A 25721-nucleotide genomic window follows, 5' to 3' on the forward strand; every position below is an offset into this window, starting at 1 on the left:
ACCGAAGCTGGGGTAACTTCCTTTGGGAGTGAGCTGAGATCAAGGTGAATACGAACCGGAGCCTGGAGCACCCACTCTAAAGGTTGCAGGGAGTGGAAAATCAAGTTGCTGAAGGAGGCGATAAAAGCAAACTCCAAGTTGGTAACAGGGCAGATACAGCCAACCCGTATTGACGGTCGAGAGAGTCGTCAAAAAAGAAATAAGACGGGTGGTCGGGCATTGATAATAGCCGACAGGCATACTGACAAAGCAGTATATCGCACCAGTAGGTTAGTGGCAATTCATCAGCTTCAGTATGAAGACTCGATGGGAGTAGTATAGAACGCTCTGATCGCAAGACGTAACCCCCGATGTTGTATAGAGTTGAGGCGGCGTACGATGGACAGCCGTGCAGAGGAGTATACAAAGCTCCCATTATCCAGCTTTGAGCAGACGATCGACCTATATAGGCGAAGTAGGATGGTTCGAGCAGATCCCCACGGCGTACCGCTGAGAACACGGAGGACATTTAGGGAAAGGGTACAACGGGCAGCCAAATATGACATGTGGAGACCGGCTACATTTCCTGTCAACCCATACACATCATCCCACATGATGCGCACACAATAAAAATCTAGGTTTTAACTTATTGACAACAGCCATTTTCAACAGGCACTAATGTGTAAGTACTGTTCAGAACCTGAAAATATCTTTCAGCACCTTACTACCACCAATACATTTTCCATAATGTGTACTTTTTTTTAAGTACAAATTTCGTTAATTGTTACAACATTCACAACATACTTTTTAAAAATATACATAAATGTGTAGGAATGCGATTTGTTAAGTAAAGCCATATTCTTACTAACATTTCAATTTTTTTGGTCAATTTAAAACAATTACAGAATCTGGTACAAGGAACCATTAAAACCAATTTTTTTCAAAATTTTAAAATATGAGGTACACAGTTAGGTTACAATATTTACAAAATGTGGGCACAACATACCCCCTCCCCCACCTCAGTATTGCGATGGTAAATATTCATACTGCCGCAAACTGTGACAGCAGATTAGATGGCTTCGTGATTTCAACATTAAGATTTTTGTACAGCGTAGCATGATTAAGCACTAGCTGTAAACCTTTATGGCAGCAAGTTACGGCTTTGGGGTGAATGAAATACGAAGTTTGATCATTGTATTTATTTAATAATTGGAAAGCACATATTAAATAGTACACTTACAAACTCTTAGAAACAAACAGTTGTTAAAAATTACAAATAAAGCTTTCAAAAACTCAGGCAACTGATCTCTGAGTAAATCTGCAGAAATGCAGCTGTACCATTGTTTTGTGGAATGCAACAAATTTGCAGAAATAACTGACTAAACATAGGAAAATAAATTATGTCACTGTATAACAAAAGTTCTCTCTTTACTTAACACATACATGGAATAGCTTGATAAGACACCAGATGGCATCAGAAAACATTCACATTAGAAAACTGAATATTCTCAGAGTCCACAAGGCATAAATATCACACTTCACACTTGCTTTAATTACTGAGACTTGCTCATTTCACAATTTGAAAATTGTTTATTAACAGCAGTCCATGATTACTCCAGAGCACCTAACATTTTGTATTTGTTGTAATTCACAACAATGCCAGTAGCAAATTTAATAATTACCTCCAGCAGAATTGGTATAAACAGCAACTGCAAATTCATTATCTATGAATGTTCACATTTCTGCAAATTTTAGGCAGAAGGGAAATTTGTGTCTTATACTAAATTGTCATTTAAAACTGGTACTCCGTGACAGAGCCTAATGAGAATAAAATAAATTTACCAAAATCATATTGTCAACCACACGATTTAGCACTTTCTGACAAATATTTCGTTCAACTGAAATTCTCAGAAGACTCATAGTTACACAAAATAAAGCAACAAATAATAGTGCAATGTTCATAGTTATATGAAGCATGTACAGATAAAGCAGTTGTGGCAAGGTTGAGATCACATTCAATGATTTCTTCCTGTTATCCTTACACTACACCTATAATACTGATAATTTACGTTGCACACACCCATAAAATGGGAACTGCATAAACAACTAAATTTTTCTATTTTTCCAACAGGTGCATGGTCAATCTGAATTACTAGAAAGTAGGAGTGTAACTATGAATTCTGGTTTCTTAATTTTAATTAAAGTCAACAATGATGTACAGGAACTGATTGTATACAAAGTTCTTTCTCAATCTATACTGTAAATTAAACAGACGATGGAACCTGGGCAATGAATAGAATAAGTTGCAACATTGAGAACAGTGTCAGAATGATACATCTGCACATGCCAAGTGCTCCAGTAAAAGACAAGAATTGGAAAAGGACAGCCACATAACATTAGCTGAGGCTCCCACAGAATAAATTTAAGAGCAAGTCCGACAATGTGCACCATTAATGTGTAGCACACTGAACCCGACTGGGACCAGTGCCCGACTCATCTTCATCGTACGCATTCTTATACTCACGCCGCCGTGCTTCATGCTCTGGGTCCATTTCCATCAGCAAGCACTCTTCTGCTCCATCAGGTATCATGGATTCTGGTCTGCAAAATTAGAGCATTTATTAGAATAATTTTTATCCTTGTCAGATGTGATTCTTAATGAGGTTAAGGGATGTTCAATTGATAAAATTATAAAATAATAAAAACAGCTGGCCATAGCTACTGAAAGACACATTGAAGTTGATAATTAGGCCCAGATTTTAATGGCAAGTCATTGTTTTCTGAACTATAGGGTGAGTTTTAGAACAAATCTAGGCATTTTAGTGTCGAAAAACGTATTTTGATTGTGCGTATAGAGTCAAATTTTAACAAATTTTAGTAATAGGTCATAGTGCAGCTAACTTTTAATATAATAGGTCATATTTCCATCAACTTTTCCCAAAAATGCATATACGGTTTTTCCCGTATCTTACGGGACACATCAATAAGAAAATGAATATGTTGCTCATGAGATAATATTTAATGTGCTTTTATGAAAGATAAACAGATAAATTAGTACACAACTTTATTTCTCAGGACTGTAGCACAAAATCGGTGTGCCACAACAGTCGTTTCGCGAACATAAAACACTGCTGTCGCACAGGTGTTCCCAGTAACCAGTTTGAATACAGCTTTTGCCTTGTTCAACAGTCCTAAAGCCAAGTGCTCCAACAGCGGGAAGTTGTGAGGATATGTTCAACAATTTGGAGAGTTCTTTAGCACTGATGGGGAAAACATTGTTTTGTAAACTGTGTGACGTTAAAGCTAGTGCAGAAAAGCGCTTTAATGTGCAACAACACTATAACGCCGCTAAACACAGCAGCTGTGTGAAATGGAGTGATGAAAATAACAGCAGGCAAACACTGTTATTTGAACAGACAGGTCAATCGTCAACCGTGCAATCATTCTGCAAGGTGGAAAAGCTGAAGAATCCACAATTCAGATGGTTCTTGGAGAAGTACACAACACATCCAGTTCCCGATGAATCTACACTGAGAAAGAACTATTTATCTGTATACTACAATGATGTGCTCAACAAAATACGAATTACCATTGCTGAGCAAAAGATCTGGCTGTCGTTAGATGAAACTACGGATATTAGTGGGCGATATATTGCCAATGTTGTTGCTGGTGTTCTAAAAGTCGATGGCCCTGGAGATATGTTCCTACTAATGTGTGAAGCTCTTGATAGAGTAAACAATTCGACGATTGCTATTTTGTTTGACAACTCTCTAAAGCTACTGTGGCCTGATGGTGCTTCATATATTGCTAAACCAGCCAAAGGTCTTCAGATTCTCTACCTCAGTATGGTGTACGCTACATGCGTTGCACAGAGTTGCCGAAGAGGTGTGATCCAATTACCCTGACATGGACAAGTTAATTTCCTGTGGCAAGAAAATCTATGTGAAGGCTCCGCTACAGGTGCAGAAATTCAAGGAACATGCACCTTCAATGCTTCTCCCACCAAAACCTGTTCTTACATGAACTACACCCAAATAAAGACAATCTTCTGTGAGCCTGATAGTGATGAACCAAGTGCTATCAAAATTGTGAAAGAAGTTTTTACAGAGCTCATGGTCATGTGGCTGACAAAGTGAAAACCAAATTGCAAAGTGTTCTCCAACGGAATCCTTGTTATTCTACACTGTAGAACATTAGCGACAGTCTTTCAGGGAATGACGCAAAATTTGAAGATACTGAAACAAAGCTGAACTCCAGTGACATCTTGTGAAGTGGAGAGGAGCTTTCCCAGGTACAAAACTATCCTCAGCGACAGCCGTAGATCTTCGACAATGGAAAACCTGAAATGCACCTTGTGATCCAGTGCAACTTTGCAGATACTGAAGATTGACATACGGTATTAAATAATGTGAAATGCTTTAAATACTACGTAGAAATAAAAACATTGGTTTACTGTTTCGATAGATGATCTTTTCACTGCACTTTGTGTTTAGAAAATAAAACATTCAGATTCAAAAAATAGGTGCAAATTAGCCACAAACCCTACAGAAAGAACTATACTTACAATATTTTGAGAAGTGAATTTTGCATTACTTTATGGTGAATAAATAATTAAATAAACAAGAATGCTTTAAATAAACTTCTATTAAGTCATATTTTATTTTTTAAGGTCATATTTATGCAAGTTTTCGGTCAAATGCTTGCATATTTCACTGTTTTTTAAGGAAATTAAAATCCAGGCCCTATTGAAAATACTAATCCTATCTTTCTCAACAATAAGTCCCTTCCTCAGGAAAAAGAAGTGGCAGGACAATCAGAAGCCACAATGAGAATGTCCGGCCTGTTATCTTTGACCATCTCCTCTGATGTCTCCCACTTCATCTACGTTTTCACAACAGGTTGGTCCTTATCCTAAGGCCTGAGCGACCTACCCCTTCTTCCTTGCCTTCCCCAACCTATCCCTTTTTCCTTGGGGAAATTAGTTCCGAAGTTTTTAACAGTTTCTTCACTTTTAAATGTGAGTGGTCAATCATTCTGTCTCCTACTGTAGTCTGCATCCAAAATGCTGCAGTAAAATGAATAACTATAGTTGCAAGTATGAGTGCTTTCTGTTTATTACTGTTTATGGTTTACTGTATAGGTTGGCATTTGTGGCCAGCAGCTAACTTTTCATTTCGGTATTTGAGATTTTGTGAATTTTTCAGTGATTAAATTTTCATAAATGCTGCCAATGAACTTTTTGTTTTGGAAGCTATTTGCAAGAAGCATTCTTTCCACTGACTGCTTCGTAATCTACAAATTGTATGGACCAAGAAAGCATTAAGTGTAATTTAGGTGTGTAGTGACAAAAGGTGTCTGTACAATCATGACCTGCAGCTATCATAATAAATTGGATTTTTTTTTAATTTTTGAGTAAATATATGTTCAATTTTCAATTTGTATATTTAGTCCCGTAACTGGCAGAAGCTCATGTTCGATTTGACTGTATCTTTTGCTTTCGTTCAGCATGCCAGGAGGGAGAAACTGGCAATAGTTGGCCAAGTGTGGTTTAATCCTTACTTCGTCCTACATTACTGTCACTAGAGCAAACTCACTCCATCATTGACAGCAGTTTGTTGAATTAAGCCACACCAATTCTCACAATGTCCCAGAATTCCTGTGCATCTTCAGGCTTCAATTCCTTCAGTAACAGGGAATATATGCCACTGCCTTTCCTCTTACCAGCCAGGGTTGAACTGAACAGTATCTGGATTTTTTTCATTGATATTGTGCCCTAATCCTAAGGAATACACACACTGCCAGTGCAAAAAAACCAACAACAACCACATCCTCCATGTGAAAAATGTTTTACAAACTTAAATTTAGGTAAACATTATTGTGCTAGCAAGTATCCTAATATAAAACAATCAGCTGATCCCATAATTCCAGAAATGAATAAGATAACTGTGTGATAGACCACAACAACAACAACAACAACAACAACAAAAAACAGTTACTTAAGAGGATTGTGGTGGTAACAACAACAACAAATGTGAGCAATTAATAAAAAGAAACCTTGAGCTCTCAGAAATTGTTAATCTGAGTGAACAACTTTACAGAAATCAGGCATTTCTGTCTAGATTTTTGCAGTATTAGTGCACATTTGTGGATTTGTGCAAAGACTATTTCATGTACATCGTGTTATACGGCAACACGAACTGGTCTGCAGTTACAAACGTGTATGCTTGAGGTGCTGCTGCTAGCTGCACATCTTAGGTGCATCATGGAATAGTGGCTTAATGGCTGATATTTGGGACACATACAAATAAGAATGGGTATTATACAGATTTAGTGTGAAAATTTGGTGTTCTACTGACAAGATTTGAATTTTGAAGTGTGAAGCATCTTAAGTTATTGACGAGAGAGAAGTTTTATTAGAATAATTTGAGATTTCATTGTGTGCACTGGTACGTAAATGCAAAGTCTCAATATGGACAAGAAAAGCTTATGACCACAACTATTTAAGGACACCAAATTTTTATGTCAATGCACTAAACAGCTCAATTGTATCTGTAGTAATTGAGTAATTTGTATGAAATTTAAATCCCAGATCTAGTTTTTCACATGTATTTCAATACACTAAAAACTTAAACTCAACTATCAAACTTATTATTTCAATAATCTCCCAGTAGTCTAGTATAGTAATTCGTTAAGAGATTGTAGCCACTAATATATTCATAGAGAACACACACACACACACACACACACACACACACACACACACACACACACACACACACACACACACACACAGAGAGAGAGAGAGAGAGAGAGAGAGAGAGAGAGAGAGAGAGAGAGAGAGAGAGAGAGAGTAACTCTGGTAGGGCACAATTGCTTATCCCTCTAGTCCTCTCCTTGTACATTTTATGAAACCCATTATTCCCTCACACCAGATATAATCCCGACAATTGAGAAACTGCTGCCACACACTACACAATAAATATTCTTCTCAAAGCCAGCTTAATAAAAGTGCTTGGTGTTGCCCGGTTACTGGAGGGTGAGAAAAAATTTGCAAACTGAAGATCAAACACCATTGGGAGCTTTTAGAACCCAGAGCCATCTAGTATTTTCTGTAGAGATAAGAACAGCAATGGATGGTGCATTACTTATGAAATTTCGTAACAACTGACTGGCAACCGATACTGAATTGGTACATCTCTTGGGTTGTGGGGTAGAATGCTAGTTTGCTTTGTGTAGGCCCCTCTCCTCATTCCACACTTGGAAGGGAGGGTCATTATCATTCCTTACCCCTTCCTGCTGCAAAAATCACATTTTATCTTTTTTGAATTCAGATGATAGATCTTTGAAAAACTAATCTGAATGGATGATGGAAGGTTGATAACTGTATGATTTTCTAATTCTGGTGACTGGTGAATAGTTATGATCAATAAAACAGGTTTTTCAAACACCAGCTGTAAAATGTTAATTGTTTAAATTATATGCACACAAAAAATATGAAATTCTCCAGGAAACTCTTCTGTTAAGAGCATACAAACATGTAACAGAAAACAGTTTTCACACTAGCTTTCAAGCTCTTTCTCTTTTTCTAGTAAAAGGGCACACATTCACAGTTGTGAATATTGTTCTCTGTTTTGTGTGTGTTTGCTCCGCCCATCAGTTCAATACAGATGAGTGGTTGCCTTTCCTTTTTTACTTACTGTTCCATCCACAAATTTCAATTACTCTTATAATTTTAAGATAATTTCCACATGTTTATACTGTGGACGCGAGAATAACAATGTCAAAGTCACATACCTTGGTGGCAGGCAGTTTTCCAACTGTGGTATAACTTCCGGTGGAATAGTCGCTGGAAAATTCACAAGGAACTGAATAATAAGACGTCCCTTCTCAAATGGGTTTTTGTACTGAGGCATTCCCTCGTTCAAAATGCACTTGACATCGCCATGCTTGGTAACTTCACCTGAAAAATTAATGTGTTAAACTGCACTTTACACTGGCAGTTACAATAAGGATTTACATTTGTTATCTACTCATTTTGTGTGATAATTTTCCAACTATATTATTTTTTTCTGAATAATCTCCACACACAGAAAGAAAAATTCAGTAACAGACTGGTAAAAAATGTATATGCATAAAATGCACCCAGAACACACAACAAGCTTTAGGTGCAGAAGAAAAATGATTTAAAAGCACACTGCTATGAATAACAAGCTGCAAATCCATTATGAATACAGCTTATACTTTACTTTTTCCCATATAACATATTAGACAGAATCACAATATTATATTACTCTATGCGACATTTCAGTATCTTTACCTGGGAGGCAAGTAATAACTAAGTCCCTATCATCTAATGTCCTTATAACTCTCTGGAATCCACACAACGCTTCCACTAGCTCAATATTCATTCTCATAATGAGATCACATCCAGATCGCCTGCAACAAAAAGAGAGCAATGTTGTCAAAACAAGTACAAAACCATCGCTTTCAAAGTTCTACCTAAGAATAAATTCTAACATGTTTAAAACACAGCAGTACTCTAACCTCACACAAACATTTTTACAAGTCTAATAATTGCTCCTAAAGAAAAAAATGGAAAAAATTTTATTTAACTGCCCAAAGGCTTCAATACTCCTACGGGAAAGAAAAAGTAAACTGCCAATGAAAATATTAGCATAGGATAAAAGCATGTGTGGATTTATGGAAACTGAGCAAAATCTAATTCACAATGCATGCAAAGTGATCTCAATCCCACTCTTGTTGATGAGCCAAAGTCAATACCATACAAGTAACAAAGTAGTCCTAGGTTATTTATTTCTTACACAAATTCTCAATACAAAAGATTCTTTCCACAAGCAATCAAAAATATCAGGTCTTTCAGCATAAAGTCAGTCTCAAAATATTGATAAAAGGTTTGGGATACATTAAGAGTAAAGCACAGCTCTGACCAATTAAGTGTAGAGAAAGGTAAGCACTGTCTATCAACCCTACACTTATTAAGAAAATATCCTAAAAGATGCAGCTATCTCAATTGTGATTATTTTACCACCTTGATAGGTTAATAAAACGGCGGGTTTTGACACTTTAACAACACAGTATATTCCAATGTTTGTGTGTGTAACAAAGCAAAGTATCCAAAACTTAATGCACACCTGTATTACAGAATTACACATTCCTAAGTTCTGGCACAAAGCCAGAATTTTATCATTCCTTAAGCCTGAAATACTTTCTGTCCTTTGTCAGTATTGGCAAGGTTGATCCTTAACCACATCTCGTAGCATGTTGATTAAAAAAACCTTGTAAATTTTAGCAGTAAGGTTTCTGCCGAGAAAAGCCATGCTGTGGTCAACTCCTTAATCTTACTGAATGCACAGGAGATAAAAATGGAAGAGAACAAGTTACAGAACTGGTATTCATAGATTCTGGGCAGAGTGTGACACCATCAAACCCAAGGAAGTTTATTACAATGATATATTCAATCACAAAATACTTCTGTTTAACAGTTTATCCAGTGCTTGCAGTGAAACAGGATGGTTGTCATTCTGCATAATAATAATGAAATGAGAACCTTTCACAATGGTCTTCCCCTGAGTAGTGTATCGATACCCTTGCTGTATAACATCTATACAGGCAACCAACCAACCGTGGAATGACATTTATTGCACAGATGACAACTGCAGCTTAAGGCAAAACCTTTGAGGACATAAACTGATAGCAGCTCTTTAAAACCTCAACAGGTCTAAAGCCAAACCCCCAAAAGACAGGTCTGCACCTACCACCTGAGAAACCAGGAAGCCAAGAGGAAGTTAATATTATCTGGATGGGCGAATAATCATGCAACTAAGATATTCCAAAATAGTTGTGAGTAAGTTCGGGTTGCAGCCTCACATTTAGAGAACATGGGCAAGAAATAAAGCTAAAAATATCTGATCAGAACAACACCTGTAAACTTACTGGCACCGCATGGCACATTCAGCCACACATCTTCCCTGGTAATATGCTTACCTGCATTAGAATATGCAGCACCAGTTTGGTGGAACTCGACACACACCAAACAGGTGGACAAAGCATTGAATGAGACTAGGTGCACGGTGACTGGCTGCTTATGATCAACTACTGTCACCAAAATTTATCAAATTATGTGTAGCACCACCTGACAACCACAGAAGCACACACTAACAGCATGGGGTGGGGGACAAATCGATCCCAGATATCCCTCTTTGGATGTGAAATATTAAAACCTAGGTTGAGGTCGAACAGGAGGTTGACGTGCGCATCAGCAATTTTATAAGCACCTGGAACTCACTGAACAGAACTGTGGCAAAATTCATTAACCAAAAGGATTGGTGAGAACAAAGAGAAACCTGCTACGGACCTTCATCTGCCATACGTGATGCAGAACGCTCTAAACCAACTGAGGATGGTAGTGTCAAGATGCAAGACCAGCCTCAGGAAGTGAGGCTTCATGACTCACGTTGAGTCCTGAAAATGAGGTTACCTGCAGGATCCCTATCTACTGGTTTGCAGAAACCTGCATGATCCTTACACCATAGATCTATATACAGCAAGTGATAAAGCCATAAATACATTCCAAACCTTTGGTTCACCTAAAAGAACATGAGATGCTCAGCAGAATTTTGTTATTTTTAATATTTTGTGTTAGCCAAGTTCTGGAAATTTAAAACAAATTAATATCTCTAGTCACAGACAGGTACAACAGAAAGACTGCTAAACAAGTACACTCTGCCAAAAGGCCTCCTGAAAAACACACACACACACACACACACACACACACACACACACACACACACACACAAACACTGTGGGTGCCAAGGCCAATTGGCCTCAGTAGCCAGTGATAGTGGTCACACGTATATGGGTTGCGTTTGTTTGATTGTATGTGTGTAATTCAGGAGGTCTTGGCTTACTTGCTTAGCAACCTTTTTGTTGTGCCTGTCTGCAGCTCAAAATCTCTGCTATATGGCGAGTAGTAAGCTATCTTTTCAAAATGTTGTCATTCCATCCTGGATTTTCCATTTTTGATTTTAAAACAAATTTATTAATACAAAATAATCACCAGTGGCAGTAAAAAATGCCAGATGCTGGACAGAGACTTCATCCGGAATTTCCCATGCCCTACAGTCTTCAGCAACATACACCCATGTAGTTCCTGCAAGTTTTGTAATGTGTATGCACATAAACTTTTCTCTTTCCCTTCTCCTTGAATCCAGCTAACAACTTCCTTGGTCCATCTGGCTACCTGTCCCACCCATGCCCATTACAGTTTTAGTAATTATTTGTTCTGACTTATTCCCTGATCAATTCTTTCACTTTTGTGTGCCTCCTAGTGGTTAAAGACAAGCTTCTCTCTACTGCACAATGAACAATTAGTTCTTAACAAATAACAACTGCATTTATTTTGTGGAAGCAAAACCAATAGCAGCAGTTTTCCTTAAGACTGAATGAGTATCTTCTTTCCAATATGTGTCTTATCTGTCTTCACATCTTTATATTAACAAAACTATCTTCTAACTGGAAGATTCTTATTAACTTCCGAATATGAAGGAATCTCATGTACTGCCCACAAGCATACTAAAGATTTTGCAACTATTTTCTCCATCCTTCCATGCCCACAAAAATTCACAACTGGTAAAAAAACCTAACAACTAACTACAGAATCTTATCACAAAAATTATGTCACCCAGCCTACAACTGCACTATTAAGAAATTCAGTATGACTTCCAGCTGGATAGTATTACAATGTTTGGAAAGCAAATGAATATTACAGCATCACAAAGGATTCCAATTTTATATTCCAGTCATTTTGTACACTCACTGTACCCCAAGTTGACATTTGCATGGTACACTCTTTGTACACAAGTTGACACATTGCAAGCTATGAAAATGGTATGAGCAATGAAAGCTATGTGATTCAGGTCTATGTACATCAACTGTTTGACAGCTAGGGTATCAGCACTGTTTGTCAACCATGCTATTGTCCACAGGAAAGTAATGCTAATTCTAAAACTAAACTTCAAATCCCTGTTAAACAGAACTCAGTTTCTCAATTTCATAACCATAGTGCTGAAAATTCAAGGTTTTGTGGATTCAATGACCAATAATTTATGCTCAAAATACAATATTTCACTATTTTCAACAACTAGAGACAGGAAAATATTGCAAAATTGATGCAAAAAATAGCAGTTTTTGCTAAATGAGAAATATGACTTAAAAGATATTACAAAGTTGTATTTTCCTGATAATTTTATAAATCTACAAATGCACTTAATATTTGTATCAATTATTGCATGTTAAAATTGCATTATGAGGTCCTATCTCCTCAGTGCTAAGGTTTGTGCATAATCTTAAAATGACAATCATTTCACACAAACTCTGATCTGATTACAAAAATTTGGCAAAAAACCTGAATTGGAAACAACTATGTACTTTAAAGAAACACCAAATTTGCCAAAAGACCAACATCAAATTGGAAAAAAGCACCAAATATAGCAAATATTAACAATGTAATCAGGAAAAAATAACACTGTATTTGGCAAAATTATTTTGGCATGAAAAGTAATTTAGCAAAATGTAATTTGGCAATAAAACTATTTTTTCCACCTTCCCTACCAATAACACATACCTGACTCATATCACTAATAAAACGGCAATTAGTATGATATGGTTATTCTACCTACTAAGTATTGCTTGACATGCTATGAAAACTATAAGAAAGATCATTTCTACTATAAAATGTGTACCACTTACTTGAACATTTCATGCTCTTTCTCATCCAGAACTATGATGATGTCACCTGGCTCTAACCCAGGCTCCTGATCTCCTTCACCACCGAAAACTATTTTCTGACCATCAACCATGCCTTTATCTACATGAACCTCTAGAATTTTTCTGTCACGGATTGTCTAAAAAATAAATAAATAAATAGGTATAATAATACTACCAGCACTTAACTAACAATACATTCAAAATAAGAGATGATAATCGCCAAATAATTTCAGTTAATGTCACTACTCGCTGAAAGTTATTATGTGTATGTTTTGGAACAATATCAGTTATTAGCCACGAACTGATACTTGATAAATTTGAAGGACTTTCATTGCTGTGGACAACTCAAGCTGCAAAACCTTGTTCTAACTGATAGTTGAATTCTGGTATGCAGCATACCAATGACAAGGACAAACTTCTCATATCTGCAGTTTTTCTGTAAACTGGTTGTCAAACAGAGTACCACAACTTTTGCTATGGATATCTCAGCATTTGCATTAAATTACAAATATTATAAATTTTCTGGCAGGAGTGTTTATTTTAACTTGCCACCAGTAGCCTACTTACTCAGAAATCCACTCTTAACAACCCAGCCCCTGGTGCAGGTTAACAAACATACCTTCTTGCCCTGGCACTGCTTACACCGGTCCTTGGGATTGATCCGCTCCCCCTGCCCGCGGCACTCTGAACACATCGACTGGATTTGCTGGATCATGCCAGGCCCCAGCTGCTGGATGTGCACCTGCATTCCATTGCCATGACACGCTGGGCACGTCTCTACTGCTCCCTTCTTGCCACCTCGGCCTGAGGAAAGGACACACATTGAACTTCTGAAGAGAGAAATCCATAAAAAGGAATGCAATCAAAACAATTCAGAATTGTCACCCAGTTGTAATGCATTAATAATGTCCACAATGCACACAATTTATCAGATAAGAGTCAATACACACAAACCGCTCGCCAGATTGGGACAGCAGCACTATTAATCCTTTTACCACTACAGATGTGCTCTCTGCATTCTGTGCTGAGAGCTGCTTTTGTTATAACTTTACTGCTTGCCCAATGCTGGTACCTGTGTTGAGTGACATCAAACCAGCAGATATGAAATATGTATGAGGTTTTTGGAAACTATTAGGTGAAAAATTAGATTCTTGTCCCTCTTACAGCCTAGTATCTTCACTCTATAAAGAACTGAATTTCTTTTTGTTATACACCATTCTTGCTGAGCTGTCTCAAGTTAAGCAGAAACTGCACTAAGCTTTAAAGAATTCACAAAGCTAAAAGGGCACTTCATAAATTATGTGTATGGTCATTTTTACTTCATACGTTGCAGTTAATGAAATGTTGATACAATATCAAAATTTCATTAAGGGGGGGGAGGGGGGGTAGGACGTCAAACGGGCCGACTTTGAGCAGGAGAGGCACCACAGGACATTTTAATTTCCACTGTCTATAAATTCATAAAACTTTGTCAGCATGACCAGAAAGGACTCAGGATTCACACTCGCAGCAGCGGAAGTTCAAAAACATAACAAAATTTTTTTTACATGTGAAATTTCATCATTTTTTCACTTACTATTGGCTGCATTTGTTGCTATAGGTACACTTTTCTTCATAAGTAAGAGAGACTGTTCAATGAATTTTGCACAGCATACAAACCATACTTACAGGTGTCAAAGTCTAGAATCTATTTAATGGTTGAAAAAAATGAAAGTTCTGTTACGTTTTAAACGTTATCTTTACAGAAAAATGAAATTTTGTAGTTAATTATCTCAATTTTTACCACAGTTTTTAATAGATTTGGAAAATTCTAGAGTTTTATACACCTGTAAGCATGGTTTGTATGCTGTACAAAATTCAAAGAATCTCTCTTACTTGTGAAGAAAAATGTACCTATAGCAACAAATGCAGCCAACAGTAAGTGAAAAAATGATGAAATTTCATATCTAAAAAAAATTATTTTGTTATGTTTTCGCACTTCCACTGCTATGTATGTGAATCGTGAATCCTGAATCCTTCCTGGTCATGCTGACAAAGTTTTATGAATTTATTTGTAAAAGTATGGACAGTAGAAAATAAAATGTTCTGTGGTGCCTCTCCTGCTCCAAGTCGGCCCGTTTGACGTCCTACCCCCCCCCCCCCCCCTTAAAACTGAAAACAGAACAATATTTCGTTCTTTAGTTACTGGGTTTCATACCTGAGCAACGTTTGCACACAAGAAGCCCATTCACAGCCTTGTGCACTGCAAATCACGGTCATAACAATAATCACATCTCCAACGACTGAAGATATCTAAACAAGATTTTTGCAAATAATAGCACACAATTAGGCACACATGTTTGATTTTAAATACTCTAAACTTTTTTATTCACAGAGATATGGAAGTAACTTGTCACCATCAAAGAAGTATGCAGTTCAGGGTGCATACGCACTTCCACAGCACTGCAGAAAAACCCAAGCTGGGGCCACCCAGTGCAAGTCTTTGTAGTTGACACTATGTTGGACAAAACAACACCCACCTCCAAGCAGAGAAAATCTCCCTGCTACAGAGGCACACACCATGAAAGGATGGAAACTGGGAATAGGAAGGAACATACTGGTCACAACCACACTAATTTAAAATTCCCTTCTTTACAGCTCAGGATGAAAGGGATTCATCCATACATACATAACTTTCTACATATTCCAACATTAAGTGGCTGAGACGTACATCTAATGCATTATCTAATGCAGCACTAGATTCTGAATAATTTAGAGTTTACAGTTCATAAATTTGTGAAACGAAAGTTGAGCAGAAAACTACCGACTGCTGAAATATATCAATTTTTGGACAGAAAGAATTGGGCAAGGGAAAGTAATTTGAGAAGTGGTGTACGTGTTTGTGGTTACTAAAACAACACTGTCGTTTGAATGCGATGTGTAATGCAAGGTCTGAATAGTATGCCTCTTTCATGAAGGTTTGCTAAGTGAGGATCACAGTTAATACAGTAAAAGCTGGTGTAATGGTAAATACCCACCTTACATTTGTGGTGTTCATGATTAACAGGCATCTACATCTACATCCATACTCCGCAAGCCACCTGACGGTGTGTGGCGGAGGGTACCTTGAGTACCTCTCTCGGTTCTCCCTTCTATTCCAGTCTCGTATTGTTCATTTAAAGGAGGACTGTCGGTATGCCTTTGTGTGGGCTCTAATCTCTGATTTTATCCTCATGGTCTTTACGCGAGATATACATAGGAGGGAGCAATATACTGCTCGACTCTTCGGTGAAGGTATGTTCTCGAAACTTTAACAAAAGCCTGTACTGAGCTACTGAGCATCTCTCCAGCAGAGTCTCCCACTGGAGTTTACCTATCATCTCCGTAACACTTTCGCGATTACTAAATGATCCTGTAACGAAGTGCGCTGCTCTCCGTTGGATCTTCTCTATCTCTTCCATCAACCCTATCTGGTACAGATCACACACTGCTGAGCAGTATTCAAGCTGTGGGCGAACAAGCGTACTGTAACCTACTTCCTTTGTTTTTGGATTGCATTTCCTTAGGATTCTTCCAATGAATCTCAGTCTGGCATCTGCTTTACCGACGATCAACTTTATATGATCATTCCATTTTAAATCACTCCTAATGCGTACTCCCAAATAATTTATGGAATTAACTGCTTCCAGTTGCTGGCCTGCTATATTGTAGCTAAATGATAAGGGATCTATCTTTCTATGTATTGCAGCACATTACACTCTTCTACACTGAGATTCAATCGCCATTCCCTGCACCATGCGTCAATTCATTGCAGATCCTCCTGCATTTCAGTACAATTTTCCATTGCTCCAACCTCTCAATATACCACAACATCATCCGCAAAAAGCCTCAGTGAACTTCCGATGTCATCCACAAGGTCATTTATGTATATTGTGAATAGCAACGGTCCTATGACACTCCCCTGCGGCACACCTGAAATCACTCTTACTTCGGAAGACTTCTCTCCACTGAGAATGACATGCTGCGTTCTGTTATCTACGAACTCTTCAGTAGAATCACTCAATTGGTCTGATAGCACTCTTCAATAAACGACTGTGGGGAACTGTATCGAACGCCTTGCGGAAGTCAAGAAACACGGCATCTACCTGTGAACCCGTATCTATGGCCCTCTGAGTCTCGTGGACGAATAGTGCGAGCTGGGTTTCACACGACTCTTTTTCGAAACCCATGCTGATTCCTACAGAGTAGATTTCTAGTCTCCAGAAAAGTCATTATAATCGAACATAATACGTGTTCCAAAATTCTACAACTGATCGACGTTAGAGATATAGGTCTATAGTTCTGCACATCTGTTCGACGTCCCTTCTTGAAAACGGGGATGACCTGTGCCCTTTTCCAATCCTTTGGAACGCTATGCTCTTCTAGAGACCTACGGTACACCACTGCAAGAAGGGGGGCAAGTTCCTTCGTGTACTCTGTGCAAAATCGAACTGGTATCCCATCAAGTCCAGCGGCCTTTCCTCTTTTGAGCGATTTTAATTGTTTCTCTATCCCCCTGTCGTCTATTTCGATATCTACCATTTTGTCATCTGTACGACAATCTAGAGAAGGAACTACAGTGCAGTCTTCCTCTGTGAAACAGCTTTGCAAAAAGACTGTTAGTATTTTGGCCTTTAGTCTGTCATCCTCTGTTTCAGTACCATTTTGGTCACAGAGTGTCTGGACACTTTTGATCCATCTACCGCTTTGACTTAAGACCAAAATTTCTTAGGATTTTCTGTCAAGTCAGTACACAGAACTTTACTTTCGAATTCATTGAACGCCTCTCGCATAGCCCTCATCACACTACATTTCGCTTCACGTAATTTTTGTTTGTCTGCAAGGCTTTGGCTATGTTTATGTTTGCTTTGAAGTTCCCTTTGCTTCCGCAGCAGTTTTCTAACTCTGTTGTTGTACCATGGTGGCTCTTTTCCATCTCTTACAATCTTGCTTGGCACATACTCATCTAATGCATATTGTACGATGGTTTTGAACTTTGTCCACTGATCCTCAACAATATCTGTACTTGAGACAAAACTTTTGTGTTGAGCCGTCAGGTACACTGTAATCTGCTTTTTGTCACTTTTGCTAAACAGAAAAATCTTCCTACCTTTTTTAATATTTCTCTCGACGGCTGAAATCATCGATGTAGTAACCGCTTTATGATCGCTGATTCCCTGTTCTGCGTTAACTGTTTCAAATAGTTCGGGTCTGTTTGTCACCAGTAGGTCTAATATGTTATCGCCACGAGTCGATTCTCTGTTTAACTGCCCAAGGTAGTTTTCAGATAAAGCACTTCAAAAATTTCATTGGATTCTTTGTCCCTGCCACCCATTATGAATGTTTGAGTCTCCCAGTCTATATCCAACACATTAAAATCTCCACCCAGAACTATAACATGGTGGGGAAATCTAATCGAAATATTTTCCAAATTATCCTTCAGGTGCTCAGCCACAGCAGCTGCTGAGCCAGGGGGCCTATAGAAACATCCAATTACTATGTCTGAGCCTGCTTTAACCGTGACCTTCACCCAAATTATTTCACATTTCGGATCTCCATCAATTTCCTTCAATACTATTGCACTTCTTATCGCTATAAACACGCCTCACCCTTCACTGTCCAGCCCGTCTCTGCGCTATACGAGGGCAGTTCAATAAGTAATGCAACACATTTTTTTCTGAAATAGGGGTTGTTTTATTCAGCATTGAAATACACCAGGTTATTCCCCAATCTTTTAGCTACACAACACTATTTTTCAACGTGATCTCCATTCAATGCTACGGCCTTACACCACCTTGAAATGAGGGCCTGTATGCCTGCACGGTACCATTCCACTGGTCGATGTCCGCATAGTGCCTCCCACGGATTGCGTCCTTCATTGGGCCAAACATATGGAAATCCGACGGTGCGAGATCGGGTCTGTAGGGTGCATGAGGAAGAACAGTCCACTGAAGTTTTGTGAGCTCCTCTCGGGTGCGAAGACTTGTGTGAGGTCTTGCGTTGTCATGAAGAAGGAGAAGTTCATTCAGATTTTTGTGTCTACGAACATGCTGAAGTCGTTTCTTCAATTTCTGAAGAGTAACACAATACACTTCAGAGTTGATCGTTTGACCATGGGGAAGGACATCGAACAGAATAACCCCTTCAGCGTCCCAGAAGACGCTAACCATGACTTTACCGGCTGAGGGTATGGCTTTAAACTTTTTCTTGGTAGGGGAGTGGGTGTGGCGCCACTCCATTGATTGCCATTTTGTTTCAGGTTCGAAGTGATGAACCCATGTTTCATCGCCTGTAACAATCTTTGACAAGAAATTGTCACCCTCAGCCACATGACGAGCAAGCAATTCCGCACAGATGGTTCTCCTTTGCTCTTTATGGTGTTCGGTTAGACAACGAGGGACCCAGCGGGAACCAACCTTTGAATATCCCAACTGGTGAACAATTGTGACAGCACTACCAACAGAGATGTAAAAAGAAACTCGATCACTGCCCGTTGTTTGCAACGCACATCCGTTACAGACGCCATTTTAACAGCTCCGTACAGCGCTGCCACCTGTCGGAAGTCAATGAAACTATACGAGACGAAGCGGGAATGTTTGAAAATATTCCACAAGAAATTTCCAGTTTTTTCAACCAAAATTGGCCGAGAAAAAAAAATGTGTTGCATTACTTATCGAACTGCCCTCGTACATTCCAATCTGAGTTTAGGATTTCATTACTGTTTACGTCTGGTTTCAGCGAACTTTCTGTCCCTAGTACTGTAGGGGCATTGTGACCGTTTATTAATGAGAGCAGTTCTGGGACATTTCTATAGACGCTCCTGCAGTTTACTATTAGCACATTAATATTGTTACTCCCTGTTGCATTTTGCCTACTCCTACCTTGCCGCGTCTCAGGAGGCATCTTGTCGGGCCTAGGGAGGGAATTCTCTAACCTAAAAAACCCACATGTGCACTCCACACGTAGGCCACTACCCTTGTAGCCGCTTCCAGCGTGTAGTGCACGCCTGACCTATTCAGAGGGACCCTACATTTCTCCACCCGATAGTGGAGGTCGAGAAATTTGCACCCCAGATCTTCGCGGAATCTATCTGAGCCTCTGGTTTAAGCCTTCTACTCGGCTCCAAATAAGAGGACCGCGATCGGTTCTGGGAACGATACTACAAATAGTTAGCTCAGTTTCCAACCCCCCCGAGCGAGGCTTTCCGCCTTCACCAATTCCGCCAACCACCTGTACGAACTGAGGATGACCTCTGAACCCAGTTGGCAGGAGTCATTGGTGCCAACATGAGCAACAATTTGCATTCGGGTGCACCCAGTGCTCTATCGCCGCCGTCAGGGCCTCCTCCACATCTCTGAGACCCCCCCCCCCCCCCCCCCGGCAAGGAGACAGAGTGAACACTGACCTTCCCGCCTAATAAATAACTAATAAACCCCTCCCCCTGTGTGCCTGCTCGGACCTTGCTGAAGGAGCGGCCACATGTCCACTCACAGGCAGAGTGGGCGATGCCACACGGCCAGCCTCCACATTGACCCTCCGCCTTGTGCGCCGCTGAACCCGCCATTCCCCTTGGGGAGAGGGTGGTCCAACCGCGCCCGGTACCCGCGAAGATGTCTCGACAGTAGGGACAGTGGGTGAAGCATGCAACACGTGGGGTGTACCATGCGACGCACCAGACTCCCCACTGCCGCTACACTCTGAGGCAGCAGCCCGAAGACGGCTGACTGCGGCCATCAACACGTTCAGCTGTTCGGGAACAGTGGCCAGCTCCTCCTGCGTCCATACACAGCAGTCACACATCCTATCCATCCTAAGAAATCAATTTACTGTAGAGAGTTAAACAACTTTTAAATAGACTGCTAATTCACTAAAGGCAGCTGATTGTTGACTGAACTGTGGTTGCTAGACACTTCTTGTAGAAAACAATGAAAACTAGCACTACCTGTCTTTGGACTGTATTGAAAAACACTAGCACTTGCATGTAAGCAAGAGTGAAAACGGTAGCTCATCTTTTGGAGGATGCCCTTCAAAATGTGTTTATCCACTCAATCAATAGCACAACTTGACAAAGCATCGAACCTTTGAGAAATTACACAATTTCGTGTTTCCTAAATGCACTGATGTAGCAAGGTAGTTTCCCAATAACCTTTTGAAGGTGTGTGTGTGTGTGTGTGTGTGTGTGTGTGTGTGTGTGTGTGTGTGTGTGTGTGTGTGTGTGGCAATTTCTTACTAAAATAACAGCAGTAATCTGTTACAAAAATTTTCTGTTTTGAACTAAACACATATCTATTGATGACTGGACACATTTCTTCTGCAGTGTACTGATAAGATTTCAATTTTATGCTGTGGGAAAATTTTGTTTGTGAAGATTGGGCAAGTACAAAACTGTGAATGAATTGAGCCCAATAAGTTCATTAAAACTTAGTGACAAACCTTTACTGGTTTACATGTATCTTTAGTATGAAATATTTTTGGTGAATTGCATACTTTGAATTTAACTGCTATAGAAAATTGAACTGGTAATTACTGGTGCTCTATTTAAAACACTTGTCACTTCCTGCTGCTCTAGATATAATAAACAAGTGAGAACCTACCAACTTTCATGGCCTTTTTTTAAAAAAGGAAAGGTTAAACTGTTTTACAAAAAAAGCTCTCTCTAGGAAACCTACCTTCACACTTGTCACAGATAACATTTTTCTGCAGTGCAAGTTTGCGAACAGCTCCTTTGTACAGTTCCTCCAAAGAAACGCTCAACTGATGAATAACATCCTTTCCACGACGCTCACGTGCACGTCCACGACCGCGGCCACCAAATGCTTGACCAAAGAACATATCGAAAATATCCATAGGTGCTGAGAAGCCATTGCCACCTCCCTCTTTTAAGGCTTGCTCACCACCTTGGTCATAAATCCGCCGCTTCTCTGGATTTGATAGGACCTCGTACGCTTGAGAAATCTGTTTGAACTACAGAAAAAAAAAAGATTATCTTAAATTTTTTTAATCATAAAATAAATCATTCTTTCAGTATATTTACAGCACCAGTTCAATATTGTCATCAAATGCAAGTTATGAATATGAATAGTTCATGAAATTTTAGTATATTAGAAATTAAAAATGTTGGTATTAAAAATATTACTTAATCCTCGAGTTGAAGCGGAACTAGTTCCACAAACAATGAACAGAACACTTAGTAACACTGCATAGTCATGGCATATGTGCATGCAGATTCCCTCAGCGAAATAATAAATTAAAAGAAAAGTGTGTAGATTTTATAGAAGTCTGGAGAGCTGGACTGTGTGAGAATTCTCAGCTAAACAGCTACGATCTTTTTCCCCATTCCTTTAGCAAGATATTGCCAAAAGCAGACCACATGAAACAATTATGCCCGAGCTTAATTTCTGAATGAGTCCTGTCTTTCTTCCCATACTTCTTTACCTTATAACTTTTTTGTTCCATATTTCTTCTTTCACATGTACCAAGAAATTGGTCCACCTTTTCTAGATTGTGTTGAGAGTTACAGAATTTGATACAGTTCTTTGTTGCTTCTTAATTTGCATTTGCTATTTATTGCATGGGCATAAACGTTAGGCTGCACTATTTGTCAGTTCAGGGTCAAGGGAAGTGACCAATTCCCATAGATTTTGTAATTTTTTTCCGTCATCTTGGGTGTGTTTTTGGTGTTATATTTAGCTTGTCCCCTCCCTAAAAGCCCTAATTCCCCGTGGTTGTCCTGTTTGTTTGTATTTTTGGAGGGAGATGTTATTGTCATATATAAGTATTTCCATGTTTGCTGCCGTGTGTATGTAGTGATATAGGTGCAATATTGGAGACTCTTAGAATAGCCATTTCCGCCATATTGATGATGTCATGGGTAAAAGCAGACAGGTGGAATCTGACACTTCCGTATTCCTGTCAGTTCATTACCACAACCTTTATTTGGCTCTCACAACTACATCTCAACCAAACTGTCATCTCAACCACCTCTCTCCCCTCTCCCACTGCCGCCACCTCCACCATCAGTTTTGCCTTCTCCTCCTCTAAGAGTGGCACCGCACTATGTTGCATGGAGCTCTTAAGAGTTTTCTAGCTGTTTCATAATGTACAGTTTTCACATTAATGGGGTTTGTGCCCATCTGCTGTTATCTTGTTTTCACTTTTTTTGCCAGTCTACTGGTTTGAATAAATTCTCACAAACACTTAAATTTTTGAACTTTATAATTTTTTCAAAATAGGCCCTACATTTTTAACAATTTATAAAAATTTTCATATAGCCTGTTATGGTTTTCAGATTTGTATTTCTACTTTAACTATTGTGATCATTTTGCTGTATTTGGGTTTGTAGTTCAACTGTCACAGGTTTTGGAAATTCATTCCTACTAGGCCTATATTAATTTCCACATTTGATACACTACCTAAGCCCAGCTATATGGCTTCGACAGCTCTTACAGCTCACAGCAACCATGACAGACAGTCTACTGTTGAATGCCACTTGCAAGGTCTCCTCTGCCTTTCTGAAACTGATAGAAATGTCTGCCACACATCCTCTGTTTACAAAGCAGGCTACTGATTGCAATGCAGCAGAGAATTTTCTTACAATGGGATATCAAGCTTAATGACTATTGCTGAAGTCTGCGAAGTCCACGTGGGCTCTAACAACAGTTTGACCTCATGATAAAATATGCAATAACCCTTCCTGAAGACCAATCTATTGAAAATTACAGAATACTTCAAGTAATTTCTTTAAACATGCACCGAAAATACAATCTGACAAATGACTGACCAATTACCTCCACTCCTTGACCGATTTCTGAAGCCAGGCTCAGATTCAGCTTCACTTTGAATTGGGCTTTCTCTTGGCCAACTCAACAGCAACAGCGCACATTAATCCTCTAATGTGTTGAAACTGGATGACTACACTGGTTACTGCAATAATCTGATGACACCTCTTTACCAATATGCATTTAGACAACTCTAGTGACACTGGTTTGTCCAACAAGAAATCTCACACAAAAGTTTAATAAAAAGAAACCATGGACACTACTACGACGTGTGTAACTTTGGCTACTGGCTGAAAACTTTTAGACACAGGTTATGTACAGACAAAATATAACTGCATACCTCTCTGCTGTCAGATGCAGTGCAAGACAGTAGAAACTATTCTGTCTCTAGCATTCATTTGCCATTCAAGCTTGGGTTCAAACCAGCTCCCATCAGAGAACATATTCAACCAATTAAGTTCCAGAACACAAATTCTGACCTCCTTTGGCAAAGGAAGAAGGAATATTAAAACCATAACGTATTGTGTAGCACACCACACGTAACAATTTAGGAAAATCTAGGAGATTAAAATGAATGACAAGGTTTCAAACCAAAATGCCTATTACAAAAGCACCTTTTAACACAAATATCACCTATCACCACCACATTTTCTGGTGGGGGAAAGGTACTTGGAGGGGGAGAGAATGTAATTTGCAAAGTAACTGCCTATGGCACTTTGTTAATAACAATATTCTGCTCCTGTGGACAAAGGAATGAAGGAAGATTTGTAGAGTTTAATAAGGCGATGAAATCAGACTGCTCAGAACATCTGATTAGACAATGATAGAGAAAAGTCAACTTTTACATTTACTGAATCACAAATATTTGAACACAACTTGTTCAAATGCTACACTGGTGCTGCAAAGCCACCTTGTCTGGCCAGTAATGTTGAAGTGTTAAAATGTGAGTGCCACAGATCACTTGTATTTTCGACACTTTGATAAACATATCTCAATTTTCCTATTTCCAACTGTAGCATGGCCAGATGTTGCTATTCTGGTAAAACATGTTTTATTTCTTTTATTGAGGTTTTAGATATTTGTTTCAAAATTAATTGAAGCAATGCTTCACAACTTAACGTAACAAATAACTGGACACGGTGGTCATCGCAATACACGTCTAGGTTTATATCAGCAAATATAAATAGAAACCCTATCATCACAACTTTTGGGCCTAGCATTTTTACAAATGTCTCGCAAGCGGAGATTTACTTAGAAATCAAAATGTAACTTAAAACATTTAGGTAACTAATCAACACTGAATTTCCAAGATCTATGCACATAACCGTAAAGATGGTCCGTAATAGCAATACGAAGCTCCAGTGCTAGGGTCAAGCGCTCGTCTGGAAAATGATTAGTTAGAACTTTATGTGAAAAATACCAACGCAAGGAGTGAAAATAGCGATCATGGTCTCCACCTAAATACAAAGACAATGACCGACTTACCTTTTCACCCTCATTTGGGTTCTTGTCGGGATGGTACTTTAAGGCTAACTTCCTGTACGCTTTCTTTAGTTCATCAAGCGTACAATTTGGTTTTACACCTAAGACGTCGTAATACGTGGTCTCTTTCACCATATTTGCAGGACGGTGAAAATAACCTTAAAAGGGTGGAAAAAAGTTCAATAAAACAGTGGAACACACTACACGGATACAAATCTCTTTACCTGACACAATCGATTGCCTGTACATGAACGAAATATTAAATGTTATCTATTTTGGTTAACTGGCTACTATTAGAATCTTGCACAATTACACAAGTAAAGCAAATACACATTAAAAAAATATAAAGGAAAGAACTAGCTGATCGAAAGGAATAGAAATTTCAAAACACGAATCCGAGATTGAAGTTACAACACGAAACTCACCAAGCTCTTGCTTATTGCACTGACACTATGCGAACAACTAATTACTGAGAAATAGCTTCACTTGAGCACAAATTTTACAGCACTATCGATCCACACATCCAACTAAGTCACACGGCCTTCTCCGTCGAGGATATTATAGCACAGACTTCTCGAAATTTCCTGACCTTCTGGCAAACACGAACTGTGCACACCAATAGCACTGCTGCTTTGACATTACGTCATGACGAGCTCGGAATACTCTGGTGGCGAAGCA

At 39.0% G+C, this 25721-nt stretch overlaps 1 protein-coding gene across 1 annotated transcript; it reads right to left on the bottom strand.

Annotated features, from left to right (window-relative positions):
• Window positions 1–1163: 1163 nt before the first annotated feature.
• On the bottom strand, window positions 1164–25672 carry LOC126428446 (dnaJ homolog subfamily A member 1). The gene is made up of 8 exons (XM_050090379.1): window positions 25469–25672; window positions 25047–25201; window positions 21453–21747; window positions 13385–13569; window positions 12748–12902; window positions 8297–8415; window positions 7774–7939; window positions 1164–2580 (listed from the first exon to the last, which is right to left on the bottom strand). The coding sequence occupies exons 2-8, from the start codon at window positions 25176–25178 to the stop codon at window positions 2430–2432; spliced, it is 1203 nt and encodes a 400-aa protein (XP_049946336.1). The 5' UTR covers window positions 25179–25201; window positions 25469–25672; the 3' UTR covers window positions 1164–2429.
• Between the last annotated feature and the right edge of the window lie 49 nt (window positions 25673–25721).

Source organism: Schistocerca serialis, chromosome 12, assembly GCF_023864345.2.
Source record: "Schistocerca serialis cubense isolate TAMUIC-IGC-003099 chromosome 12, iqSchSeri2.2, whole genome shotgun sequence".
NCBI classification, from domain to species: domain Eukaryota; kingdom Metazoa; phylum Arthropoda; class Insecta; order Orthoptera; family Acrididae; genus Schistocerca; species Schistocerca serialis.